The sequence below is a fragment of the Lagopus leucura genome, unplaced genomic scaffold, assembly GCF_019238085.1.
Source record: "Lagopus leucura isolate 7727_CA_CO unplaced genomic scaffold, USGS_WTPT01 Super-Scaffold_100001, whole genome shotgun sequence".
NCBI lineage: Eukaryota > Metazoa > Chordata > Aves > Galliformes > Phasianidae > Lagopus > Lagopus leucura.
Window position 1 is genome coordinate 441,158 of NW_024962262.1, and position 24,660 is coordinate 465,817.

Sequence of the window (24,660 nt, forward strand, 5' to 3'; positions counted from 1 at the left end):
GGTGCCATGTAGTAAGACAGTCTTTGATAAACTGAAGTCCTAATGTGCTTGAACAATTAAAATGCAAAAAACTCAAAATGAGTCATAAATTGATTCAGTTGCTTATGCGTTCTGATTAGTCATTCTGAAATACTTCCTATGTTCCTGTCTGTCTCAGAACTGTATTGCACATCTGCAAAGCCAAGAAGGGGATGTGCTTACTTATGCAAGTGGTAGCTGTTTTGACGTCTGGATATTTTATGAATATTTTCTAAGATTGTCATTTTTAGACAGCAGTGTCTTTAAAGTAGCTGCAGTGTCTTTGCCTCTTCGTTTACTGTTTTTCAACAGCTGCTGCTTTCCAGTGGGAAAAACGTTTTTTACATCAACACTCCAGTAACTGGAATAACTATAAACCCAAGAGCTTTCACCAGTAATCTGCAGGACTCTTATCTTCCTGACAGTGTTTATACCTCTAGTCCAAGGCTATGTCTGAATGAAAGCAGCTGTTGTGTGTTTCTTTTCTTTTGCAGTTTGCTCTTATCTGAATTATCCCTGAAGTTTAAAATATTATTTATTAAATAATAGAACTTTTCCTCAGAGAAATGTTTAATCCTTCCATGTTTTTTGTTTTTTGCTTTTTGTTTTTGTAAAGAGTTTTGAGGAGTCTCTTGGTGACACTTCCACACTTCCACCTTGATCGTAACTTACATTACAATTGTGTAACTTGGAGAACCACCTGTGGCAGACATTTTAGCTTCTGTCAGTAAATCCTAAAAACTTCTGACAGCAAAAGAGTCAATGAGCACCAGCAGTTTTAAGAACAAGTTCTGTTTTTTTTGGAGTTCCATCAGATGAAATGAAAATAAAGCCAGTAGAAAGCAAGAGAAGAGAGTGTGGAAAGCTGCTGTTAAAAAACTACTTTTATATGTTCTCTTGTTCCTATGGTGACTTGCTTTCATCTCTAAATGGGGAAATGAGTTTCAGTTGTCAAATCTGAAAAAGTACAGAACGTAAATTTCTTTTAGTTAATAGCATGCTTGTGTATGGCAGAAATGATGACTGGTAATTACTCCTTGGTTGAGCTTCTGTACCCAGTTTTGGTTGCACAAATAAGCCAAAAGATGGTCAAATTCTCACAGTGCTGTATCACTTGCTTAATCACTTATTGGTTCATCTTGTCCATGCACAGCTAAACAGTTTGTCTTCTTCTTGGGTCTTTATCCTGTTCTGCAACGCTTTCTTCACCAAACTATTTTTCAGGAAAAATAATTGCATAGGTACTTTTTCTATCCATAGAACCTAGAACAGGCTTTGGTGTTGTGCCCAGTGACAGAACAAGGTACAGTGGGCACAAGCTAAGACAAGAAGTCTGAACATGAGGAAGAATTTCTTTACTGTGAGGGTGACAGAGCACTGGAACAGGCTGCCCAGAGAGGTTGTGAAGTCTCCTTCCCTGCAGATACTCAAAACCCTCCTGGGTGCTTTCCTGTCCAATCTACTGTAGGGAACTTGCTTTAGCAGGGGATTGGATTAGGTGATCTCCAGAGGTCCCTTCTAACCCCTGTGATTTTGTAGTTTCCCAGCTTTAGTTACATTTTCATTTTACCCAGGGTATTTATTCAGTTTGTTACTAGCTCTGAAAATACTAAAGTTCTGAAACTACCAGTGAAGGTGTTGGAAAGGAAGGGAAATTACACAGAATTGGAACTGATAAAATAGAATATGTTTATCCATGTCAGAAATGTTTCACAGAAACTCTTGTCTATTTCCGCTTGTGTCAGTGGAGCACTGATTATAAACACTTGTTATTTAGACTGATGTGATGGTGGCTTTAAGCATTGGATAGCACTTCATAAGTCTCTTCCAGGCATGCAAGGAAATGCATATTCATTTCTAAAGTCCAGTACACTTTTCCTCTGTATTGACATCAGAGTTCAGTGATGCCTTTTGAGTGCCAATCTGGCAGAGTTATGCCAAGCTGCATTGTGATTTCTCAGGAGCTAAAAGGAGGCTTCTGACCTCCAAGTGACTGGTATCAATGACTAGGAATGTTTCATCTGACTTCTTGTGGGACAGTTGTCTTTCCTCTCGTATGGTATTCTCAACACAGGAACTGTCTGTTCTTTAGGCTTGCGTGCATTAGCGTGTTATCACACAGTTTTTCAATTTTACCTGAGAGAACATTAATGTGAACTCTTCTAAGGTACTTTTCATGTATAAACACAAACTGTAGACCTGTATTGTTGTATGCAGTATGGGAGGAGGAGGAGCTCAGGTCAGGATGAGAAAGGGTAAAGTCTCTTAAGAATCTCTTCCTTTCTGTAATGCTCCTGCACTTGAAGTTCACTTCAGGAACTGAAGCATAGTTGTGCAAACCCTTCTGAAAACTGTGAATAACTACACAGACTGGTAGGGAAGCACGCTGTTTTCCATGCCAAGAAAACCTTCAAGGCCAAGCAGGGGAAAAAAGCCAAGAAAACACTGAGATTCAGTGGAGAGAAGGTCTAGAATTGCTCTAAAACAAACAAGTTAATGCACCACAGTAGTCAGACATGTGGTTAAGGCAAGACTTCTGTGAGGGTTCTTTGTAGTATTCTGTGTCTTCTATTATAGCTACCACAGTGCTTCTGCTTTACTGAAGTGCAAAGCAGACAAAATAAAAGTTAACTCATTCACAAGTGTGCTTTATTACAGGACTTCTGCCAGCAAGAGTTCTGCTTTGTAAAGAACAGCTCCTTGAAAACAAGCTTGTGTTACTTTTTATGCTGTTCATGGTATAAACAGAAGATTTCAGCTGTTGTAATCTTGAGATGGATGAGTGGTAGAGAAATGAAGGTATCTTCAAAGGCAAACTTTATTCTATAAGTGACTATAAGTCAAAACTAGTGATTGTCTGCTCTATTTGCTACAGCTGCTAAGTATGTTTTAGTGAATCACACGCAGTGTTTGTGTGTCGTAGTGACTTTCTGTAGTAGATACATTTTTATGTAGCTAATTTTTGTTCAGACCATAGCCAAAGCAAAATCTCAGTTCTAAATGTGATTGGAACCATGAAATATCACAGCTCATCCCATTTAGAATTTTTCCTTTGATTTGTTAATATGCCACTGAATATAAAGGCAGCAACATATAATCAAAACTGTAATTCAAATGCACCTAACACATTCTGTTTTTCTTTCTATTGGGAATTTATCCACATCACACAATATGATAAGGAAGAAAGTTCTGAACAATAAAGTGAGTTGTGATGTTTCTGCCCTAGAGGTAATTAAGTGCAAACATGAACTTTCTTACAGGAGTTTTGTTTTTATTTGGATTTTTAATGGGATTCATTTCCTTCATTAGAAGGAAATCTCATGTGGGCTGCTGCATGAAGTTAAGCAAAACTTTCCTCCTTTCCATATAAATGAGGTCTCTGGGTAAGGGATTGAAAGCAAACAAGACTAAAAGGAGAATGAGTAGCTTAATCTCTGCTACAGATGTCTGATGAAAGCCCAGAACTTTGACGTGCTCCACCTTCCATATGAAGGTGGATGTTGATTACTGCATGCATTTCTCTAGACCTTTAGCCTGAGCACAGAGCTGGGTTGTGCTGAGAAGGCTGAGGGATGGCTATACATGTTGTATTTTGATTCTTGGTGTGGGAGGACAGGCGTTAAGTCAACTCTTTGATACCAGACATCTACTCGAAGAACTGAAATGCATAGTGTGAAATTATAGCCTTGTTTTCAAGCCACTATGAGATGTTGCAGCTGAAGGTATCAGTTGACTCTGTGTGAGACTTATTCTTTAAATGTCTTACATTTCTGACTATTTGACAAATGATGGACTTATCTTCTGATAGCTGTTCTTGTTCTTAATATTGCATTGATTGCCTCCTGTGCAACAGTGTGTCTCACAACAGTGTGTTCTGGCTCATGTTGGGATGGGAGGACCCAAATATTTCCAGGTCAGCAGCTGAAACTTTTTTAACTGGCCCAAAACTTGATTCCAGTGTGGGAGTCTTTCTTCTTTCTTTGAGTTTCACTTCCTATCTTTATGCAACAGGAAGCCTCTGCTGCATAAAGACAAGGGGTTTTCCTATACACAGGCATTTAGGAGTGTTAAGTGAATTAACTAAAAGTGTGAAGATAAAGTGGATGCTTTTAAAGCATGCTAAATACTTGTGTGAATGCCGTCCATTTAGACATAAAATGGTTTTAGTTCCCTTTAGTTTAATCCCTGTTCAAAGGAGATTAAGCTAAAGTGAGCATAAAGCAGGTTAAACTCCTGTGTGGACTATAACATGAGTTAATTTATCTTCCCTTTCCTGAATGTCCTTCTGCAGCATGCCCTTCAGATTGTGCTGTGAAATGATGGAGCTCTTTCAGCTTTATTAAAGCTGTACTGATTTAAGTACCTGGAATTTAGTATTTTCAGAATAACCAATGACTCCCCGGTAAAAGATAGTAATTTGTCTTTTAACAGATAAATTTCCTTTGAAAGTGTCAAAAGTGTGTGGAACAGATAATAGGCTCATGATGAATGCACTTACAACATAAAGGATCAAATAATTTCTGACCATACAACAGCAAGTAGCTTATTAAAGTTGTATGGATGCTTTCATAGGATATAGATACAGAGTGACTGCAATTGGAAGGAACCTCTGGACACGACCTGATCCAACACTCTGTTCAAGCATGAGCTACTTAGAGGGGGATGTCCAAGACAAGTCCAGATGCCAGTATTTCCATTGTCAGGTCTTGGCAATTTGCCTTTTCTTGGATGAGCTTTTGACCTCAAGGATACAGTGATTTGTGCCACATCTCATGTCATGGTGCTTTCAAGGGGGTTAGACACTTGGGTAACATGGCAGAGGCCAGGCCTTCATAGTGGTAGAAATAAGAAACCCAAATTATGCCTGCCAATTGTAGCCCATGAAAATTGTTTTTGGGGTGGGTTTATATAACTGCAATAGCCTGTGGTGTGTGGGCATGATAGCAGCTGCAATGCTTTAAAAAAAAAAGTCAAAAACAACCACACAACTTGAAAATAGAGCATTTCTCATGTATTTGTTTATTTCCTGACTTCATAGGGTCACAGGATAATTCAGACCATAAGAGGCCTCAGGAAATCTCTTGTCCTTTAACAGTCATCAAGATAAATGTTTATAGTGTCAATACAGGTTTTGGTTTAAAGCTGCTTCTAGGCAATGGATGTTTTAGGGGTCAGGAAGGCCGTTCAGTCTCTGTGCTGACCTTGTTTAAACAAGGCTCTGCTCTAGACTTATTTTCAGACTTTTTTTTTCCCCTGACAGAATGTTTATCCAGGTATGCCTGTACTTCTACTGCAAGTGCTTGTGGCGCTGCCTGAAGTTTGTGGTCAGGAAACTAACAGGACGATGTGAATTGCAAAGGATCTGTTACAATACCAAGCCTGGAGCTGCCAGAACTATGAAAATAGGTAACTGAATTAATTAATTCTTCAAGCCTTTGTACCTTTCTGCATGTGCTAAAAATAGTATGACTTTGTTTAAAAAACAATAACAAGCTACATTTTTACTGGATTCATTTAAAATTGTCTGATGCAATGTTTTCAATTACTGTTCTCTTACAGAGGCATCACTGAAAGGTTCAAAAAGTAAGGTGAGTGAAAGATCTGATAATTCACTTTTCCTATTGTGTCCTGCCCCGTTTTGTTCAGTTGGCTGTTTGCTTACCATATAAAAATCACTATAGGTTTTTATATAATCTCACATTAAAAACATCTCCTACTGAGGAGAGAGCTGTGACCACCATGGCAGGTGGCCTTACAAAGCTGGAGAGTGCCGTATGCTGTAGGGACAGTCACAGTGTGGCACTAGTGGAATCAAGTGAGCAATAGGCCACGGTGGAGACAAGGGTGGTGTTCTGTAATTGAGGGTTTCTTAGGTGATTTCCTCATGATAGAATCGTGAAAATGATAGAATGGCTCGTGTTGGAAAGAACCTTAAAGATATCCAGTTCCAGCCCCCTGCCATGGGCAGGGCTGCCACCCACCAGCTGAGGCTCCCCAGGGCTCCATCCAACCTGGCCTTGAATGCCTCCAGGGATGGGGCATCTACAGCTCTCTGGGCTGCCAGTGCTGCTGCCTCACCACCCTCTGAATTACATTTTTCTTCCTGACATCTAATCTAAACTTCCCCTCTTTTAGTTTAAAATCATTTCTCCATATCTTATTACTATCAGCCCGTGTAAAAAGTTGGTTCCACTCCTCCTTATAAATTCATCCTGCCCTAGAATTTATGTAATCTGCAATCAGTTACTTACATGCTTTATGCCTCAGTTTATTTGCCTTTAAAGCAGGAGTAAGAGAAGTTGAAGGCAGCAGTGCCAAGATAGTCATGAAAACTTTGTTCATTCTTTTTAAATACACTGATGGGAAAGACTCTTCCACTTCATCCTTTCACTGTAACACTGTGCTTCTCACTAATCTGAAACAAAGCATTTGTATGTGCATTAAGTTCATTCATTCCTCCTACATGTTGAGAACCAGTGTTGGTAAAAAGATTACCTCAGAGTTAGCAAAAACAGTGTCACATTGGCCGCAGTTGCACTAAATGTATATTTGCCTAATCAGAAAGGCAGAATCTTGTAAGACTGCATCTAGGCAACTCCAATTGTGTAATTCTGAGACAGATCACCACAAATCTCAAGCTCTCAATTTTTGGAAGGCTTGATGATTTCTTTGAAATACTGAATTTCATGAGTCATTTGCAAGGCAATTATATGCAAGAGGAATGAAAGATATATTTTTGTTACTGAATGAAGGCTAGCAATCCCAGTAGAGCTAGGTAGCTAGGATGGTGGTCTGAAGCTGCCGTTCAGTCAGGAGACTCCATGCAAATTGTCTTCACTGGCATCTCCTGCAGACATGTACTAGACTGGCCGCATGGGCATGGACAATTGTGAGGGCAGTGCTCTGCATCGAGTCAGTAGGGCTAGGAGCGTGTGTGTGTGTGTGTGTGTGTAGAGTTGACCCTTCTGGGCTGTTAATCTAGAAGCTGTTGGGTATCAAGTTTGCTATTGCTAACATATTGATTCCTATGGAAGCTATTGTTCAATATATATCCTTAAAACTTCTTTTTAGCGGCTGCAAACTTCAGTAAGTGTTCACCCTGATGCTATTGAAAAAACTATAGATGACATCATGGAGCTGAAAAAGATTAATCCAGATATAAATCCACAGTAAGTTCATGACTTTCTTACGAAACAAATGGGAATTATTGATTTCTTTTCAGTACCCAGGTCCATAGAGAACTAGTTCTTCCTAGCTATTTTGGTACACAACTTGGAGATAAATCTTGTTTTTTGGTGTAAAGCTTTGCTGTCAAAAAAACAATGAACAAATGAATACCCTTTTATGGAGACTGTAATAGGAAAGTCCTGAGTATCTGTTCCTGAATCATATTGTCTTAGTGTATTGTTGATACATTGAATTATGGGGGCCACTTCCCCAGGGATAAAATACTGCCAATGCAAGTGGTCATGGAAATGACAGTGATGGCTTCTTAGCAAAGCTGTAGGGAAGAAATTGGTCTGTCATAACCAGTAAGCCAGTATATCATTTCTGTAGTTTTAAAACTGCTTTGAGTTATTCAAACACATCTTTAACAGTACACACTTTTTTTTTATGCTGTTGGTTGGAACCATTAATGTCTGGCTAACCCTTGCTGTCCCAGATTGACTGCTGAAATTTCCTATTCTAATCTCACAATATTTTAGGGAGTTGATCACTAACTGTCCAAGCCTTTGGGATTTTTTTGCATATGGTAATTCCATAGCTTGGCTTACAAAGTAGTGGTATTGTCACAAATACTCTATTTTTAAGTGGGAAAAGGAGGAGGGTGCCTCAGCTCAATGTTTCAGTGTTTCACAGCTGAAATTCAGAAAAAAAATTCAGAAAAAATAAAACAGCAGTGAAGAATTAATGACAGTAACACACAAGGAAAGCCTACATGTAAATGCAAATGTGCACAGCTCAGAGCCTGACCTGTGGACTTTGTTAGCCGTAGCATTAGCAGTTGGGCTAAGTGAAGTATTCTCTTTCCATTATTGCACCTTTGAGTAACAGGGTGGAATAATGCCAAGAAGAAACATGGAACTATTTAAAATATTATTTCATGTGACACCAGCAATCATCTGGCTATCCCTATGGCATTGCCTTTGGCTTCTGAGGAGAACTTGTCTTCTAGAAGAGAGGGAGAGAAAGAGTTTAAATGTCTTGTACTTGTTCAGGCCCTTGACTAGATTTGAATGATTTGGTCCTAATATAAGGGAAAGAAAACCTTAGTATTTTTAATTTAATCAAGGTATTGTTCATATGCTTAGCACGGAACAAATGCTGAATTGTTTTTAAGCTAGAAACTGTGCATTTAGCGTTGTATAGGGCTGAGTCTTTCATACCCATGCTCCCTTCCTTGGCATCCTCCTTTAATTTGCAGAGACCTTTTCCAAGCAGTGAGGAATATTGGTCTGGGGTGTGTAAGGTGGTGTCACGTTTACTGAAGCAAACCCTGCCACTAAATTGCTCCTTAATGTTAATTAATTGAAGTTTAGCTGAACTTTAATAATCTGGAGTAAACTTCCATGTGTGACACACTTAGGTTATATTAAACTCTTCTGGAGAAATTTCAGCAGGAGCAGGTCAGGTATGTCTTTAGGCAGGATTAAGAAAAATCCATTGGTTTGCCTATTCTCAAATATTGCAAAACCTGCATCCAAACTGTCTTGTTCCGAAGCTCTGACCTTCCCTTGCATGGCAGAGACATAACATCTCCTCAGGTAAGGACAAGGGGACATGTGTCATACTATGTGTTTCTGTAAATCTGTGTGCAGTCATTTTTGTTCATGCAGCATCTTTGCAGAGCAGAGCTACCATCCCAGGAATGTTTGCACTAAGCTGTTCTTGCAGGCCATGGGTGGCTGTGATCTGAGAAGAAGGTGGTCCCGTTTACCAATACCTTTGAAATAAGCAAATATATTTTGTGGTGGGAGCAAGTTAGCTGAGTAACCAGGTGGCAGTCCATGCTGTTTGGCTATTTTGTAGTTAAAAACACGGTGGCTGTGGCTTAGCGATGCACTCTGGCAATTCTATCAGGCTTTTTATCTTCCTCTGAAATGCAGCCTTTCTACAAAATGGTAGGGAATAGCAAGTGAAGCATGTGAAAACCAAACATCAAAGGGGGGAAATGCTGCTTAGATTATTCCAAAAGCGTTACAGGCACAAACAGCATGCAGTTGCAGCAGGAGAAATGGCCTAATGATGACATCCCTTATTCTGTGTATTAATCTCAAAAGATAAGCAGTGAAAATCCTTCTGCTCAGAACTCTTGATAGTATTAAGGAATAAGCAAAATGTTTCAGTGCACCAAACAGGACAAATGAAGAACCTGTACAGCTTAATACATATCTGCCATTAGTGCAGCCCAGTTCAACTAAAAAAAAAATACCTTATTCCTGTGCATGATCAAATATTCTTATAACCATGGCTGTGTTATACCGTGTAACTTGCATTTTACAGTAAAACTTTAACCTAAAACTAGGTAAATTGTAATTTAAAGCCTTAGGAGTCATGTTGGCTTCTTTCTTTCTTTTTTTAGTTTTTATGATGCATCAAGTTGATGAACATTACAAAAATAGAAAAAAAGAGCCATTAATGTGACTCTTAACAAGAGACAAAAAGGAAAAAAACATCTGCCTATAGGCAGATCTTTCAACTGTGTTACTTCAGGTTTTTAGCTTCTTTATGTGGGCTCTTGTGACGTGGAAATAAAATGCTTATTTTTAGCTTTTTGCTGAGTTTCCCCCTGTCCTTTTTAAATTCACTTCCCTGGTCTCAGGGCATTGTTTGGGAAGCTGCCATTTGAACAAGGGGAAAGATTCAGTGATGTGCTTATAACAGATGTTGAAAGCTGCTGTGTATTGTTATGAGACTTCTGTATGTGAAAATTCACCATTTCAGTTTAAAAGTCAGTCATTTTTTAAATCAAAGCAGCGTGCAAAATAAGACTATGCATTTCATAAAACCTTGTTTAACGTAATATTCATCTCTTGCAAATCTTCCACAGTAATTAAAATGTTGGATTATTAATTTGTTGATGTAATATTACACATGCTTTAAACAGGTATGCATGCTGTAGTGCTGTGACACGAGTGAACTGAACTGTGTCTCCTTCCACCCTCAGGCTGGGAGTATCTCTTCAGGCCTGCCTGCTGCAGATCGTTGGGTACAGAAATCTGATTGTAGAGGTTGAAAAGCTGCGCCGAGAGCCGTATGATTCAGAGAATCTGCAACATGAGGAAATGCTTTTGAAGGTAGGTACTTAAGAGACATTGATAGAGCATCCTTTATTCATCCCACCTCCAAAGGGCTGGTCTATAAACCTCTCAGTGTTTTATCATCTTCCTGCATTGTGTACCTGCTTCAAGATCAGTCTACAAGGCATACTGGGTGTAGCACATTCTGCGTGTAACACCAACACATACAAATAGTCTGGGTACCTTCCAAGCGAGCAGCTTATTCCTTGTTGATGAACACATCAGTTGGCTGGATTATATCTAGGTAATGAATATGCAGCTCTTACTGCAGATAACAGCTCTGTGCTGTAAGTTCTAGAAAAACAGCAGTATGTCCTACTTACATACAACTTTCTTCAAGATGAGAAGGATATTTTTACATCTTATAACCAGAATAAACACTTCTCCTTGGCTTCCTGAATTCTTGAAGATAACACTTGTGTATTGGTGATACTAAATGTGTTGGTAAATTCCTATTTACCAATAGAAATAGAAAATAGACCATTCTTCAGTATAATACATGAACAATTATTAAAGCTATCCCACTGGAGTTTTAATTCATGATTGAAAGAAAACATTGCATAAAAATAGATGTGTTTTGAGGAAGGTTATCTTGAAACTGTAAGCAGGAAGACAGCTATAGACCTCTTAGATTGTAAAGCAACCGAGGAGAGAATTTTCAGAGGTTTAAAAAAAAAAAAAGATAAGGTAGTATGGTTTTGTTATTTGAACAAAAATACTGGAAACTTGAGACAAGTTGTTTTTGGTTCTGCTCCCACTCAAATTTTTGTTTTTAGCAACAAGTGGTGATGCTATTGTCTTTCATACTACAGTTTGTCACCTAGTGGCTTATACAAGTTATAGTGAAAACTTCTGGGAACGTCACTGTACTGAACTTGGGCTTCCAGATACTTACAGAAAATCCCACTGGGCATCCTACATACCTCTCAAATAGTCATAGAATTCCTGTAGGTGTCCGAAAAGCTATTTTTAAGGGTTAGCTCCTTGCTGGGAGGTGGAAGTCTGGCCTGGAAGGAGTCTATCTAGAACCAATTTTAGCCACAAAGGCAGAATAGGACAGATAGACTGCTGTGCAATCAAAAGTGTAATTTTCTGGGGCTGCAGAGGACTTCAATTGGAAGACCACACAGACTTATCAGTGAGGAAGCTCACGTATGGGAGATTGGAGATCCTGGTGCCAATCTACAATCTTGGTCTTTGATAATACCAGGTTCCTGGCTAAAGGTCGAATGTGAAGGTTTTTGGTTCCAAGAAGGCATTCTTAAACTTGTTGTGCACCTACACCGCTTGGAGAGTTAAGAATTGGGTATGAGGGGATCACAGGTGAGGAGCACTGGGATCTGGTTCTTTTTTCCTAGTCACCTGGTCTTTGGGGACATGTTTCTTAGATGTCTATGAAAATAGCAGCTGTAATGTCTAGTCACATGGCATTAAAAATGGAATAAAAGCATAACGGAACCTGAGCATTTGGTGGAGGGAAGCTAAACAGTATACCTTACGCTGTAAAATTCTAGGTGTTGAAAAAGTACCAGTAACTCCACGTCTCCAGTGTAACCTGTGCAACAGCACTTCTTTACAGCAGGCTTTTTGCTATTGTGAATTGTCATGTCAAACAAAAATATGTCCAAGGGTGTAATTGAGCTTTCAGCTCACACTGGGGAAGAATAAGCCAGTTGGTTTTCATTGCTTCTAGGTATTCTGCTGAGTGATCTCTGCAATGGGTAATTTGAGATCCTAATGTCTATTATTTATTCATGCTTACCAAGAGGGCAATTTATGAATGAGAGGAAAATTAAGTTAATGTGATTGAACTAATAAATAATACTACATTTAGTGTCAGTGAGTGAAGTGTCAGGGAGTGAACAAGGAAGATGTCAAACACGATTTAAACAACACATGATGCTTTAGATAATCATTGCAAACTAAAATCATTAGAAGTTTTAACCTTCTAACGGTATTTAATTTAAAATTCAGTTTGAATTGCTAAAATTAATACAGATTCAGAGTGGATTATCTGGAACTGTGCATACTGCTGTTTTTCTTGGAGAGGCTTCATCTGACTGTGTCTTGAGGCCCTACTCACCAGCTATGGTTTACGGAGAGCACTTATTTCTCAACACGCTTCAGAAAGCATGGATTTGTGATACAGCACATAAGATCTGCAGAAAGTTATGCATTTGTCAGGCAGGTCTATTTAGGCTGCTTTTAGGTGCCTAGCAACATGATATTTAAGTACTGGAGCTAAGAGTTTTTTTTCCAGCTGAGGATCTGACTTCTTAGATCATTTTTTTGCTTTTTTATAATTTAATCTTTATGTGAGATCAATGAATGATTCACCCCTCAGTTAAATATGAAGGTGGAATGTGCTATTCCTATATGGATTTTTGTTTTTATGTTTTCTGATCTGCTCTTTAATGCTGTGGTAGCCATGTCAGCACTCTCGATTTATAACCCTTCTGGAGACTTGCAAAAGACACTGGGGATAAGATTGCTGCAGAGCCTCAGGGACCAGAGGGCTGATTGCTTGCCTCTCTGCCAATGATTTACAGCCAAGTTCCAGCCCATTCCCATCTCGGTGCTTAGGGAGACAGGCTCTAGTTTGAAGCTCAAAGCATGAACAAAGCGAGAAGTTCAGGTCAGAAGGTCTTTGTAGGGCTCAAACAGCCACGATAGTTGAGATTTTGGAGATTTTGTTTATTTACCTTGTTTTCCCCTGGCTCTCCTCATACCCAGAAATTTCATTTGTTCTTATGGTCTGGTTGCTGGAATGGCAGTACGATTATGTGAAACTTACCTTGCTTTTAAAAGCATAAGAAGTCATACTGATATGTGGAGGTGTAATTATATTCTACCTGTGATCTTTCTAGTTATGGAAGTGCTTGAAGCCCAATTCACCACTGAAAGCTCGGATTTCGAAGCAGTGGTGTGAAATTGGTTTCCAAGGTGATGATCCTAAAACAGACTTTAGAGGGATGGGTCTCCTGGGCTTATATAACTTGGTGTAAGTATGCTCCTTTATAGATATATTTGTGTGTCAGAAGCTGTGACAAGCAGCATTATGTGCTGACTTTTTAGCAAGTCCAAAGAAATAACTTCTAAAAGCATTAGGAATTCCATATCAAAAACTTGAAAGAATATTTTCTGTCTCAGTTTTTAGGGAGAGAGGTTTCTCTTCTTGAATGGCTCTCATTTCTTACAGTATTCCTCATTCAACAAGGTTACACCATTTGCTAAGACTTATATATTTTTTTTTAAACCCTTTTTAGTTTCTCTGTGAAACAGTAACTTAACACTCTCTTCCCACAAGAGAGTAACTGTAAAGTATGTTTTTAACAATATCTACATCTCTGTAGGCAAAATGACCTGGAAGTGGGTGGAGAAGAGGGTTACGTTACTGCTCAGCTTTCTTGTTTTGGAATTCCATGCTGAATTCTTAGGTAAAATACTTGAAATGCAGCCACTGATGGCAGACTACTGTAGTTGCACTACTTCTACAATTTCTTTCTGTACCCAAAATCAAGCAACAAATTCACACAACTATTTCCTTCTGCCTTGCGCAGGCCAGCTGTTTGCTAACATCTGGGGCTGGCAATTTAGGAATCAATCAGGTTCTGATATTTCCTTCAGCCAGTGTATCTACTGCAAGTAGTTACATAACTTAATTTTAGCGAATGTTTTACCCCTCTCTATGAGAGGGGAAAAAAAATACTTCCTGCTTTTACATAACAAAAGACAGAAAAAATCACCAACTTGTGTCATTCTCTGTCCAAGATCAGTGAAGGATATGAACTCTTGAATCTGGATTTGAGCTCCCACTGGACAGGAATCCTTCCACGTATTTAATTTCATAGACTCCTGTGATGACTTTTACCTCGCTTAATGAATCTACCAGATCAAGAAGTCTGATCTGCTTTATCTTGAGCTCAGCAGCCAGTGTATGCTAGCAGTAAGCAACAGATCTTATGTAGGGCAGGCAGAAAGAGGAGTCTGCTAACCCAGCAGCTCGTGGAATTGCACTTGTCATTTGAGCCTGCTTTTATCTTTCTTTTTGTGGATCTGAGTTTAATGAATTCCAGTTGTTAGATGCTACTGCATATATACTGCATGTAGTGACACTTAAAAGAGCTGGGGCTGGTGTGTGTGGATAGCTAGATTCCTAAGATTTCTTTTGCTGTTTTTGTTTACAATTTACCCTAATCATATACATCCACAGGTATTTTGCTGAATGGGACACTGAGGTAGCCCAACAAGTTCTTTCTGATTCTCTTCATCCTAAATACAGGTAATGCATGAGGCAAGCAAAGAGTAACTTGAGAGAATATTGTGCTGGCTATTGGCCTGGGAAGGGTGCTGTGTGTTCCCTTGGTGGGGTATTGGCATGTGCTATCTGTTTTCAAGTGCTGATCCTGAAAGCTGATCAAATTCAAGAGGCACACTTGTATACTGAAATCTTCAAAATAGTGAAACCTACTGTTAAATGTTTTCACTTAATTTCTAGTTTCAAGTGGTTTTATATTTTTATTTACCTTTGTTGTTTTTGTTTTTGCTTTGTTTTGTTTTGTCTTTTCATAATGAAGGGAAGTCACTAAGAAGGATATAAGGTATTTTTTTTTTCTTTTCTCTTAGTTTTATGAGACTACATGTAAATAAGCTCAAACCATACTGCACTGCTGTGTTTATAAACTGAAAACCTTTCTTACAAAACCAAGAGAATCCCATTCCCTTTCTCCAAATGCCACGGTGTTAACTCATGTATATGACTGTGCAACTCTGGGACCCTCTGAGCATGCTAATATATAAAGAATGAAACCAGCCTTCCTTGATATAGCTGGAGAACTCTGTTTTAGACATATTTAGTACCAAATTTAACCAACAAATTTTAGGTGAATTTTAAGGGGGGTAGGAAATTGTAGGCAGTCCAAATATGCTCATGCCAGCTGTGACTGACTTGGTAATCAAAAGTAGTCTATGCCAAGAGTTTGCTAACACAGCTGAAATAACTCATTACATTCTCCTCTTACTTATATTCACATACTTTGACTACCTTAGGTAGTGATTGCTCTAAGCTGCCTAGTTTAATGCCTTGACTTCTGAAAGATCAGGTGCCTTCAGATGACAAAAAGTTTGCACTGTGAGTAAGATTATTCCATCAGGACTAGGGGAATTGATGCCTCTTAGCCAGTGCAACAGAAATCAGTTGTCTCAGAATATTTTTTTTTCCTTCTACCTGTAACCAGTAGTGATAGATACCCCTATAGCAGGTGCACATGTGAATCTTGTAAAACTTTTTAACTCAGTATTTTGTAGTGAAGTCCCTAATGGTAATTCTGTGACTAAAAGCACTTGTAGGGTCAGATGGAATAAAAGCACAATAGACTCTGAGCTTTGATTTAAATCCTCACATTCGGTTTGTCTGGGCCGTCTTTTTATATATTGGCATTCACTCTCTCACTATAAGCACCCCCCAGATTTGGTCTGCCCTTTATGTATCGTGCTGTGCATGGATGCTTTGTTAATGTGTGCTGATGGACAGGGATTGCCATGATGCTTAAACAGCATCATAGAAAATAGCCAAAACTTTGTTTAACTAAACATAAGACTTACATTGGAAATAGAGCAATGCTGCACAAGTGATGAGTGTTCAGTGCTGGGCTGGAAATCCTGTGTTCTTCATTTACATGTGTGATTGCCAAGGCTTGCAGTGCTGTGTGAGCATGTGCAGTTCTTATCCCTTGAAAGAGCATTCACTAGAAGATGGATGCAGCTCATGGTGCCTGTGGTGTTCTCCTGGTGTGGTTGCTTAGCAGCAGTGCTGATTTCTGACGTGATAATGATCAATGTAGTTTCTATTTTTGTTGAACTGCGCTGCTTGTGCACCTCCTAAGTGTGCTGCCTTTGTTAAACGTTTGCTTGGGGCTTTTTATTGATGTTATGCCACAACCTACAAAAATGGCTACGTTTGTTGAGAATAAGTATGCATTGGTGTGTACTTATGCACCAAGCCACTTAGGATGCAAAGTTTTGTTCCAACTTATATCACTTGGTAACAGATCAGGATAGGTGTGAACCCCTCTGAATCTTTAATACTTAAAAGAAATATCTCTTTAGCACTACATTTGAGTGAAATCTGGGGCATTGATTTTAGTGTAATATAAACTTACTGTAGTTCAAGTATAGTCCAAGAATGGCACTTTCACACAGTTATCTACAATGTGCAGTCTAAAGCCTGAAAGATCTGTGTTACTTTACTATGCCTAGACTCCCTAGACTCTAAATCTTAATCTGCTGGTGAGGGTCAGTCCCTTGCCTGCTTGTAGCTGTGATAAACATGCTGGTTTCTGCTCAACTTATTATATAGACACCGGAAAAGCCTGGTCAGTAAAAAGTCAGTTCTTAGTAGCTGCATCATATAGCTTTGTTTAAAATAAATTTAATTAAAAGTGGTTCCCTAACTATTGCATTAAATAACAAGAAACACAGTCCCTTGCACTTGGCTGTTGTGTGGCTTCCAGCTTGGACGGACATGAGAAATATTCTTCCAATAAAGTTTTTGTTTGCCTTCAAGTGGATCACTTCTCCTGTAATGATCTTCATGTGCATTTTTGAGAATATGTAAAGCTAAAATCAACTCATTTTCTTCTATTTTTTTTACTTTTGCGTAGCTCAGACTTAATTGATGTGGGTCTTCTCTGTGGTCAGTATAGAAAATAATTGGCTTTTACTAAGAGAGGTGTTGGTGTCACATATTTTGTAATGATGACAAAAGATATCAGTGATGCCATAAAGCATGCTACCATTTCAATGTCTCCCTGTACCAATCCATTCAGTCAGAAACGGAGTTAAATTAGCAGTATCTACAGGAATAAAATACAGTCTGTGTTTGTTTAATTTTACAATAGCAAATAAATGGAAAGGAAATATTTGTCTACTAGCACTTCCTGGTAATATCAAATAAAATTTTGTTTGATTTTTTTCCAGCCAGTTCAGCAAAGTTGAATGGGAGAAGAAAAAGTTTGATAAGGCAATTGGGTAAGTTTAAGAGTCTTCTGTGTCTGTGGCAACTTTAAACTGTTAACACTGATGCTGTGTACTTGAAAGAAATAGGGAGTTGTCTGGGCTATTTTCTTAAGGAATTTCTAGCACACATGCTAATATGCGTTGTCTTAACCACATCTTGATTTTGATCAAAGATTGCTGGATAAACCTACTTTGAGGTATGACAGGCGTGGGCAAAATCTTGTCGCAAAGAGAAAGCTTTTTCTGCGTGCTATGAATAGTGCAGTTATAAATGTCTGTTTAATTCTTCTTAGAACATAATATGATCACGTCTCTCTCCTCTCTGTCAGAGACAGGCTCTAATCTGCTTTCAAGAAAGTATAATTATGAGTGTATCAGAGAATCTATAATACCTTATTTTAATGCCTGTATTTCACTGTTCTGTGGAATTTCCCATTAGGCCTTATATTGCAACTAACTTACAGATTTACTTTTTTTACTCCTGGAACATACAAAACTAAATAAGTTTCCTTTTGTTTTCTTTCTTTGGGAAATGGTCATTGCCAGAAATATTGAGTTCTTTAGACAGCAGGTTTACAAATGAAAAAAAACCTGCTAATTTGTAAATATACTTTTCTTGCTGATCTCTTAGCAGGACAGAGTTTTGCTTCATAGGTCAGATATTTTAATTCTCTTCCCAGCATGCCCTGATTTAGGATTTTGCCTGTGTATCTAGTTCTCTGTTTGGAAGAAATGGGAATGACTCAGCTGGGTTTCTCTCATGGGCTTTTTAGCCTTATGAGTATCATTATAGAACCAGTTGTCTCACCCTGATGTTCCCAGCTGCGCGTTTCCAGTTGGGCCAAGAGGTTAAAATAGTGAACATTAGGTCACCTTGCAGGCACAGCCACCATGTGGAGTGCTCACCTCATGTCAGAAACAAGATCAGGGACTCCTGGGTTGTCTATTTATTCCATGGGAATTAACATGTGCTGCTCCACTGAAAATACTGGCACAGTGGTGAAACTCCTATTTTCACTGTGACTACATGTTTCACTAAGGAAACACTGCCATTAGAGGGCACAAAATAGATAGGATAAATGTTTTTTCCAGTTTTTCACCTCAGCTGGAAGCTGATGAGGTAGAGAATTAATACACTTCAGTATCACACCATCTGCAGAGTCAGTGTCAGAGTTTCTTTCAGCCTGTGGAAAGAAAACAAGCTCTCAACAAATGCTTGGTTATTTTTACAGCTACTCGTTTGCTATTGTGGGCATTAACATAACAGACCTTGCCTATAACCTGCTTGTGAGCGGAGCTCTGAAGACCCATTTCTACAACGTTGCTCCAGAGGCACCGACACTCACTCACTTTCAGCAGACCTTCTGTAAGTGGGGAGATGGGACAGCTCCTTGATCTGTGTTCCTATTACTGTTATTTTATCTACCCTTGCAGATAGCAGAGTGTACTAAATCTGCTGACACAGATTTATTTACAGGTACTGTCATACTGGTCTTGCTGTGATGCAGTACTCAGTTGCAACACTTGCCACCACTGAACCAGGGAGTAGAACAAAGTGCAAAAAAATAATAATAATAAATAAAGTGCTTGAACTTGTGACCTTCCTACATGCTTAAATTGATTTTAAATATAATAAGAAAAAAGAACTCAAGCTTTTTAAGAGCTTCTAAAGATACTTTCCCCATAAATCCATCTTAGATATCTTCATTTACATACAAATGTTTCCCTGCACCCTTCAGTAGACTTGTCCATCCTTAGGATTGTTTTTCCAGCCTTCTCCCTTGTATTCAAGCATTCCTTTTATAGCACAGACCTATTGTGCATCTTTGCCAGAAGGCTGCAACAGCAAGCACCACATTTCTGTTTTTCAAAGTGTAATCAAGGAACTAATATCGAGAAGACAAGATGCACTGATTTCCCTATTTATTCAGGAAAAAAGCAACGGAAAGCAGCAACCAAAATTAAAAAGAAAACAAACAAGCAGCTTCGCAAGTTGACTTCATAGCAGATTTTGTTTTGTTTTCCTGCTATAATGTTCATTGCTTGACTAGATAACTAGTAAATATTAGTGACTGTGCATCTTTTATTAAATAATATAGGCATTCAAGGTTGCTGTTTATTAAGTCTTGCTCATCCAAAATCATACGTAGGCAGGTACTGTAGCAGGGATACTCTTTTGTGATGGTTTCTGGGTTACTGTCCTAAGCACACTGGCTGGTAGGAACTTGGGCAGTTTAGTGGTTACACGTCTGTCTTTGGTGATGGTCAGCTCGATAAATAAAGAACAGATGAGTACCTAAATATCCACTTGTGCGCTTTCAGATCTTTTTTTTCCATTGGGATAGTTATTCTGTCTTTTTACCAAGTCCCTAACCTGCCCATAGCCTTGTGAATGGATATGTCTAGTATGATTGGTTTTAATCCTGTATCTTCAGATCACACATATAGTTCTGTGTACAATTTTTTTGCATTTGTTTGTTTGTTTGTTTGTTTTCTTCCCCATGACACTTCAATTAGTATAAGAGAACTTTTTTTTTACTGCCACTAGTGTGTCTTGCTGTTAGTATCGAAGTCTTGGCTGAAGGTGGGACTGATCTGCTGGCCAGGCACAGATCTGATCCCCAGGACCAGTGTATCCACTGCAGGGACCAGCATTGCCATTCCATCGCAGCAGCACCACAGGGAGAGCTGCTTGTGGCAGCTCCTCCTTCTGCAGCTCATGCACATGGCTTAAGTAGGATAAAACCTACACAAGCATCGGGCAGTAAAGTATAAGCAGTGCACAGAACTGTATAGCTCAGCAGCATGGTCAGCTGAAGTACAGAAGGTACCTTTTGGAAATTGAGAGTTTGGGAGATGAAGATCTAATATTTTACATTTTATATAGTGATTTTTTTTTTTAAGGGGCTTTAACTGAGCTTTTCTTTGAAAGAATAATCTCTTGGAATGAAACAGCCTCTGGCTGTTGAAATATATAGATCCAAAGATGTGGGCATGGTGGTAATGAGTTGTCAGTTGGACTATGATGTGCACTATGATGATGATCTTAGAGGTTTTTTCCAACTTTGTGATTCTACAAGTTTAAGATACCTTTTGAATGGAGTTTCTCAAATTCATAATGAGAAACTTTGCAAACATAAAGTGAAATTTAAGTTAGAAATATGTATGTGTATTTGTGGCTGATTGTAATGCAATGGAAAGAACTGGATAAAAGCAACTAAGCCTCTTGTGCAACAAATGACATCACTTCTGGACAGGCATAACCTGCATGTTTCACTTTATTGGAATGAGAGCTTACATATCCTTGATGGCTCATATAATCATAGAACCAAGAATGTAATCATTATCATCTTCCCCTACTCATTAGTTTAATGTTTTATTTTGTGTTATTTAACATGGTTGAATGCAGTTAACAGCTCATCATCATACATATGTCAAGATGCTTAATGAGTTCTGTTAACTATTAGAAGTTCTGCCAATATTCATCAAACTTGAGCTTGCTTCTAAGTCAGCTTTCTAAAAAATCTTCCTGAAATTAAGGAGGAATATTCTTACATCAAATAGCCTTGCTAAGCATATGATCAGACGTTTTCCTGAAATGAATTTCCAGCTGTTATATTAAGTGACCAGCATGTGCAGAGCCAGTGCCATGGCAGCAAACTCTGCCAGTTCTTCTACTTCCACAAGCCGTAAGTCATGTACGTGCCTTATGTAGCAGCAGTCTCACAGGTGGATTTAGTCTTATCCCCGCATAGTTCTGTGAGGTGCCAGACCTTGATGATCAGAATTCTTTGTGCACATCGTAATTATGAATTTCCAGTTCTCTTTTAATTTCATGTGATTTAAAATACTGCATTTCTCTTATATTTTTTTTAATTTTTCTTTTGTAGGCTACTTAATGCATGAATTCCACAAATTCTGGATTGAAGAGGATCCACTGGATATAATGGAGTTCAACCGCGTCAGAGAGAAATTTCACAAGCGAATCTTGAAACAGCTCCAGAACCCCGAGATGGCTTTGTGCCCTCACTTTGCTGCATCAGAAAGTTTAATCAATATGTAGTTACTCACGTGATTTTATTTGGAAACACTCTTTCACTCTTGTGTTAGATCACTGTTCAGACCGTCACTGGCATACTGAATGACCATGGCAATTGTATGCATGTTTTTGGTGCAGTATTCATCTATTTTTGTCACAAGTACTACATCCCCTTATGCTTCTCTTGGGGGATTTCTCATTTTAAATGGGTGCTCATATTGCGGCATTATGCAGTGTTACATTCTGAACTGATGTCTGGGTATCAGAGTTTTTCTATTTTTTTAGACTTTCCTCATAATTCAACATCAAAAAATTGAATCGTATTTCTCTAGCTGTGTTTTGTATATGTGGAATATGTGGCTGGATCTTGTATTGTGAAAGCTTTTTAACTTCTTGGTATGTTTTAAGATAACTGCTGGCATTTCAAGCAAAATGTATGTTTGGACATCGTCTAGGAGATAATATGTGTAACTTTATCTGATGTAGACAAACACATTAAAGTCAAATTTTCTCCATGCAGCCATATATGCTTAATGCAGAATTAATGAGGCTTACTAGATACAAGTTTCAGTAAGAAGTTTATGCAGAATTACAATCAGGCTCCACAGCTGCATGAATACCAAATGTTCTGGTGATGCTAATGTACTCCCGGAGAAGTGCAATCACTCACAGCTACTGGATACTGGTAGGGGCCAAAAAATGTATTGTCGGATTGTCAGCACCAACACCACTGTGCTGAAGCACAGCTTAAATTCCTGCACGTTCCTTTGGGCTGTACAGGGCTTGGTATTCTTTGTCACATGTTGGAAGGTGATGTGATTTGATTACGTTGTGTGCGGTGAATTCAGAGGAGCAGAAAACAATATTTTTTTTGAACTATTCAAACTGTAGCTTTGGTTGTCAATTCAGTTCATAAGGACTGGGAAAATTAATTGACTCGAAGGTTTAGAGAAAACCCACCTGAGTTTCCCAGACTACTTAAAAAACAAGAAATGGGAAGCTGCATTTTTTCTAAAATCAGAAATGAGTGAAAGTGTCTGACACTAAGAATGTGTAGTATATTGAACAGCATCTACCATGGCATTTCATACCCATGGTATTTTTTACCTTCTAAGCAAGCAATTTTAGTATTATGTTTGTGTAAATCACTTGCATATGGAGATTAAACTTGCAGTAGTGTCCAACTACTTGTGAATTATATGAATAAATCATATGTCATTCTAAATGGAAGCACTATGGGTTTTATTTTGCAGATATGGACTAGTGGATAGAAGGGTCATAACCTTTCTGTGGTATTTTCTTAGTCTGAAGAGTGATGTAAATTTACCTGGGTCGGGTTTGTTACAGCATTTCTAGTTATGGTGTGAAGGATTCAGTTTGTTATAGCATTTCTAGTTATGGTGTTAGGCATCACGAAATAAATAAGCTTTGTATTTAAGCTCCCATTTCTTAACTCAAATGTGAGGTGGGAACTGGGACTTCTCTGCAGAGCTAAGAATTTGCATTCTTTGCAGAGATGATCAACAGAATTCTATAGGTGTTGCAATAACTGGTGTTCTCTGATGACTTCAGAAATACAGTACTGAAGATATTAGCTGCTGCATATTTTGAATGAAAATATAACAAATAAAAAATGCGTTGAACTTGTAAATAATCTGTGATAACAGTGCATCAAATATTGATGACTTTTTTATGACTCTTGAAGCCTCTAATGTTTTCTTGCAACAGTTTTCATTGTTTCAAATCTTAGCCTCTCACCTTCTTTCCTTCCCTGGCTCTCGTACTCCTCTTCCTTCTGCAACACATTAATTAGTCTGCACTGGTTTATTTTTAATCTTCTGCATGGGAGTTAATGGAGCTGATGTGAAGGTCCCTGCCACCTTCTCACTGGTGTGATCTTCTCAATTGCTGTGCCCTTCCAAATTGTCCCAAAGTGTCAACTTCAAATAAAATCAGCAAATGTCATCTGGCCCCATGTCAGATTGTGTCACTATAATGTAGCTGCTGTGGGTGATTTCTTTCCTGTCTTGCAGGGAGATGGGTTTAATGAAGCTATGTGTGAAGTTCCTTCTCCCGTTGAGCCCCTGCATGCTGGTGCCTATGGAGCTCATTTTGCTGCCTACTCTTACATCAGCTGTGTGCTGTGACATCCTGGCTCTCCATGCCCTTGTCAGACCTGTGGTTATGAGTGCCCTTGTGACTGCCAATGTGGCAGTCCCCCAGGATGAAACTTAAAACCTACAGTGGAAACCAAAATGTTTATTTTAGAAGTTATCATTTGTGGTACCATTGGTACATCTCTGAATTGTGACCTGTGAGGAACTGATTGCTGCTTTTGCTGAGAGAGAAAATTGGAAGAAATGGTAAAGAAATGAAAGTTTACAATGTTGTTTCAAGAAAGCACACAGTGTTTGCACTCAGTGCAGGGAACAGATTTGGGGAGTTTAATTTAGAACAGGAAAAATTTATGCTGGGTAATTTGAACAAGTTTCTTAGGCAGTTTTACCAGGAAAATTGTTTGCATTGGCCTTGTCATGCAGCATGAGCACATTAAAAAGGCAGAGCCATGCTGTAATTACATCAGTGTTGACCAAAGCTTTCTGACCTACCTGCCTGTGCACTGAGGGAGTGCAGTCAGGTTTGTACCAAGCAAAATGGCTTAAAATGATGTGAAGTCTAAGCTGCTCACTCACTTAATAACAAGATGAGATAACATACCAGTATTATGCAGAACATGTCTCGCTTTGTGTGGGAAGATGAAAATAGCATCACTGGTGACACCACACTGTGTATGGTTTATCCCATGATTTTTGCCTTATCCTACCTAATGTGAGTTTACCTTCTTGCCAGGGCTCCTTGGAGAAGGTAGGTGGGCACTGATTTGTAGTTAGTAAGCTCTATGCTCCTCCAGCCCCTGGGGCTGGGCTGTGACCTCAGGTAGGGGCTGCTTACAAGGCTCATGGTCACAGCAGGGAGGAGAGCACATGCTGTCCTGCCTTCTTTCAGCTCTTTGGCTTGTAGCTTTTTTCTTCCTCTGGAGAAAGAAGAACTTTTTGCCCAGGCTCTTACCATCTCATTTGAAAGGTATTTGTTCAAATGCTGGTGGCTGTGTATATCTCTATACACTATTTATTGCAGCAGAGAAAGTCCGTTCATTCTTGGAGAAATGTTTCTTCGGTTTGTCTCCTGAAGCTGGTCTGGAAAATTTGCTGTGGTATAAAGGGAATTAATCTTCATTTATAGAAGAGTAATACTTACAAACTTCTGTACCTTTATGGTAGCTTT

The 24,660-nt window shown here is 38.8% G+C and overlaps 1 protein-coding gene across 4 annotated transcripts in view; it reads left to right on the forward strand.

Moving 5' to 3' along the window:
• ELMOD1 (ELMO domain containing 1) overlaps positions 1-23,340 on the forward strand; it is a 42,976-nt gene extending 19,636 nt beyond the window's left edge. For 3 of the 4 annotated variants that reach the window (XM_042868028.1, XM_042868029.1, XM_042868030.1), the window contains 10 exons: positions 5,279-5,424; positions 5,578-5,606; positions 7,090-7,187; positions 10,187-10,316; positions 13,187-13,320; positions 14,533-14,601; positions 14,897-14,920; positions 17,298-17,348; positions 18,569-18,702; positions 21,227-23,340. In XM_042868028.1, the coding sequence (XP_042723962.1) occupies positions 5,279-5,424; positions 5,578-5,606; positions 7,090-7,187; positions 10,187-10,316; positions 13,187-13,320; positions 14,533-14,601; positions 14,897-14,920; positions 17,298-17,348; positions 18,569-18,702; positions 21,227-21,399 (988 nt within the window). In that variant the 3' untranslated portion in view covers positions 21,400-23,340. The remainder of the gene's footprint in view (positions 1-5,278; positions 5,425-5,577; positions 5,607-7,089; positions 7,188-10,186; positions 10,317-13,186; positions 13,321-14,532; positions 14,602-14,896; positions 14,921-17,297; positions 17,349-18,568; positions 18,703-21,226) is intronic. The other variant, XM_042868031.1, reaches the window with a different exon arrangement.
• Positions 23,341-24,660: the final 1,320 nt, after the last annotated feature.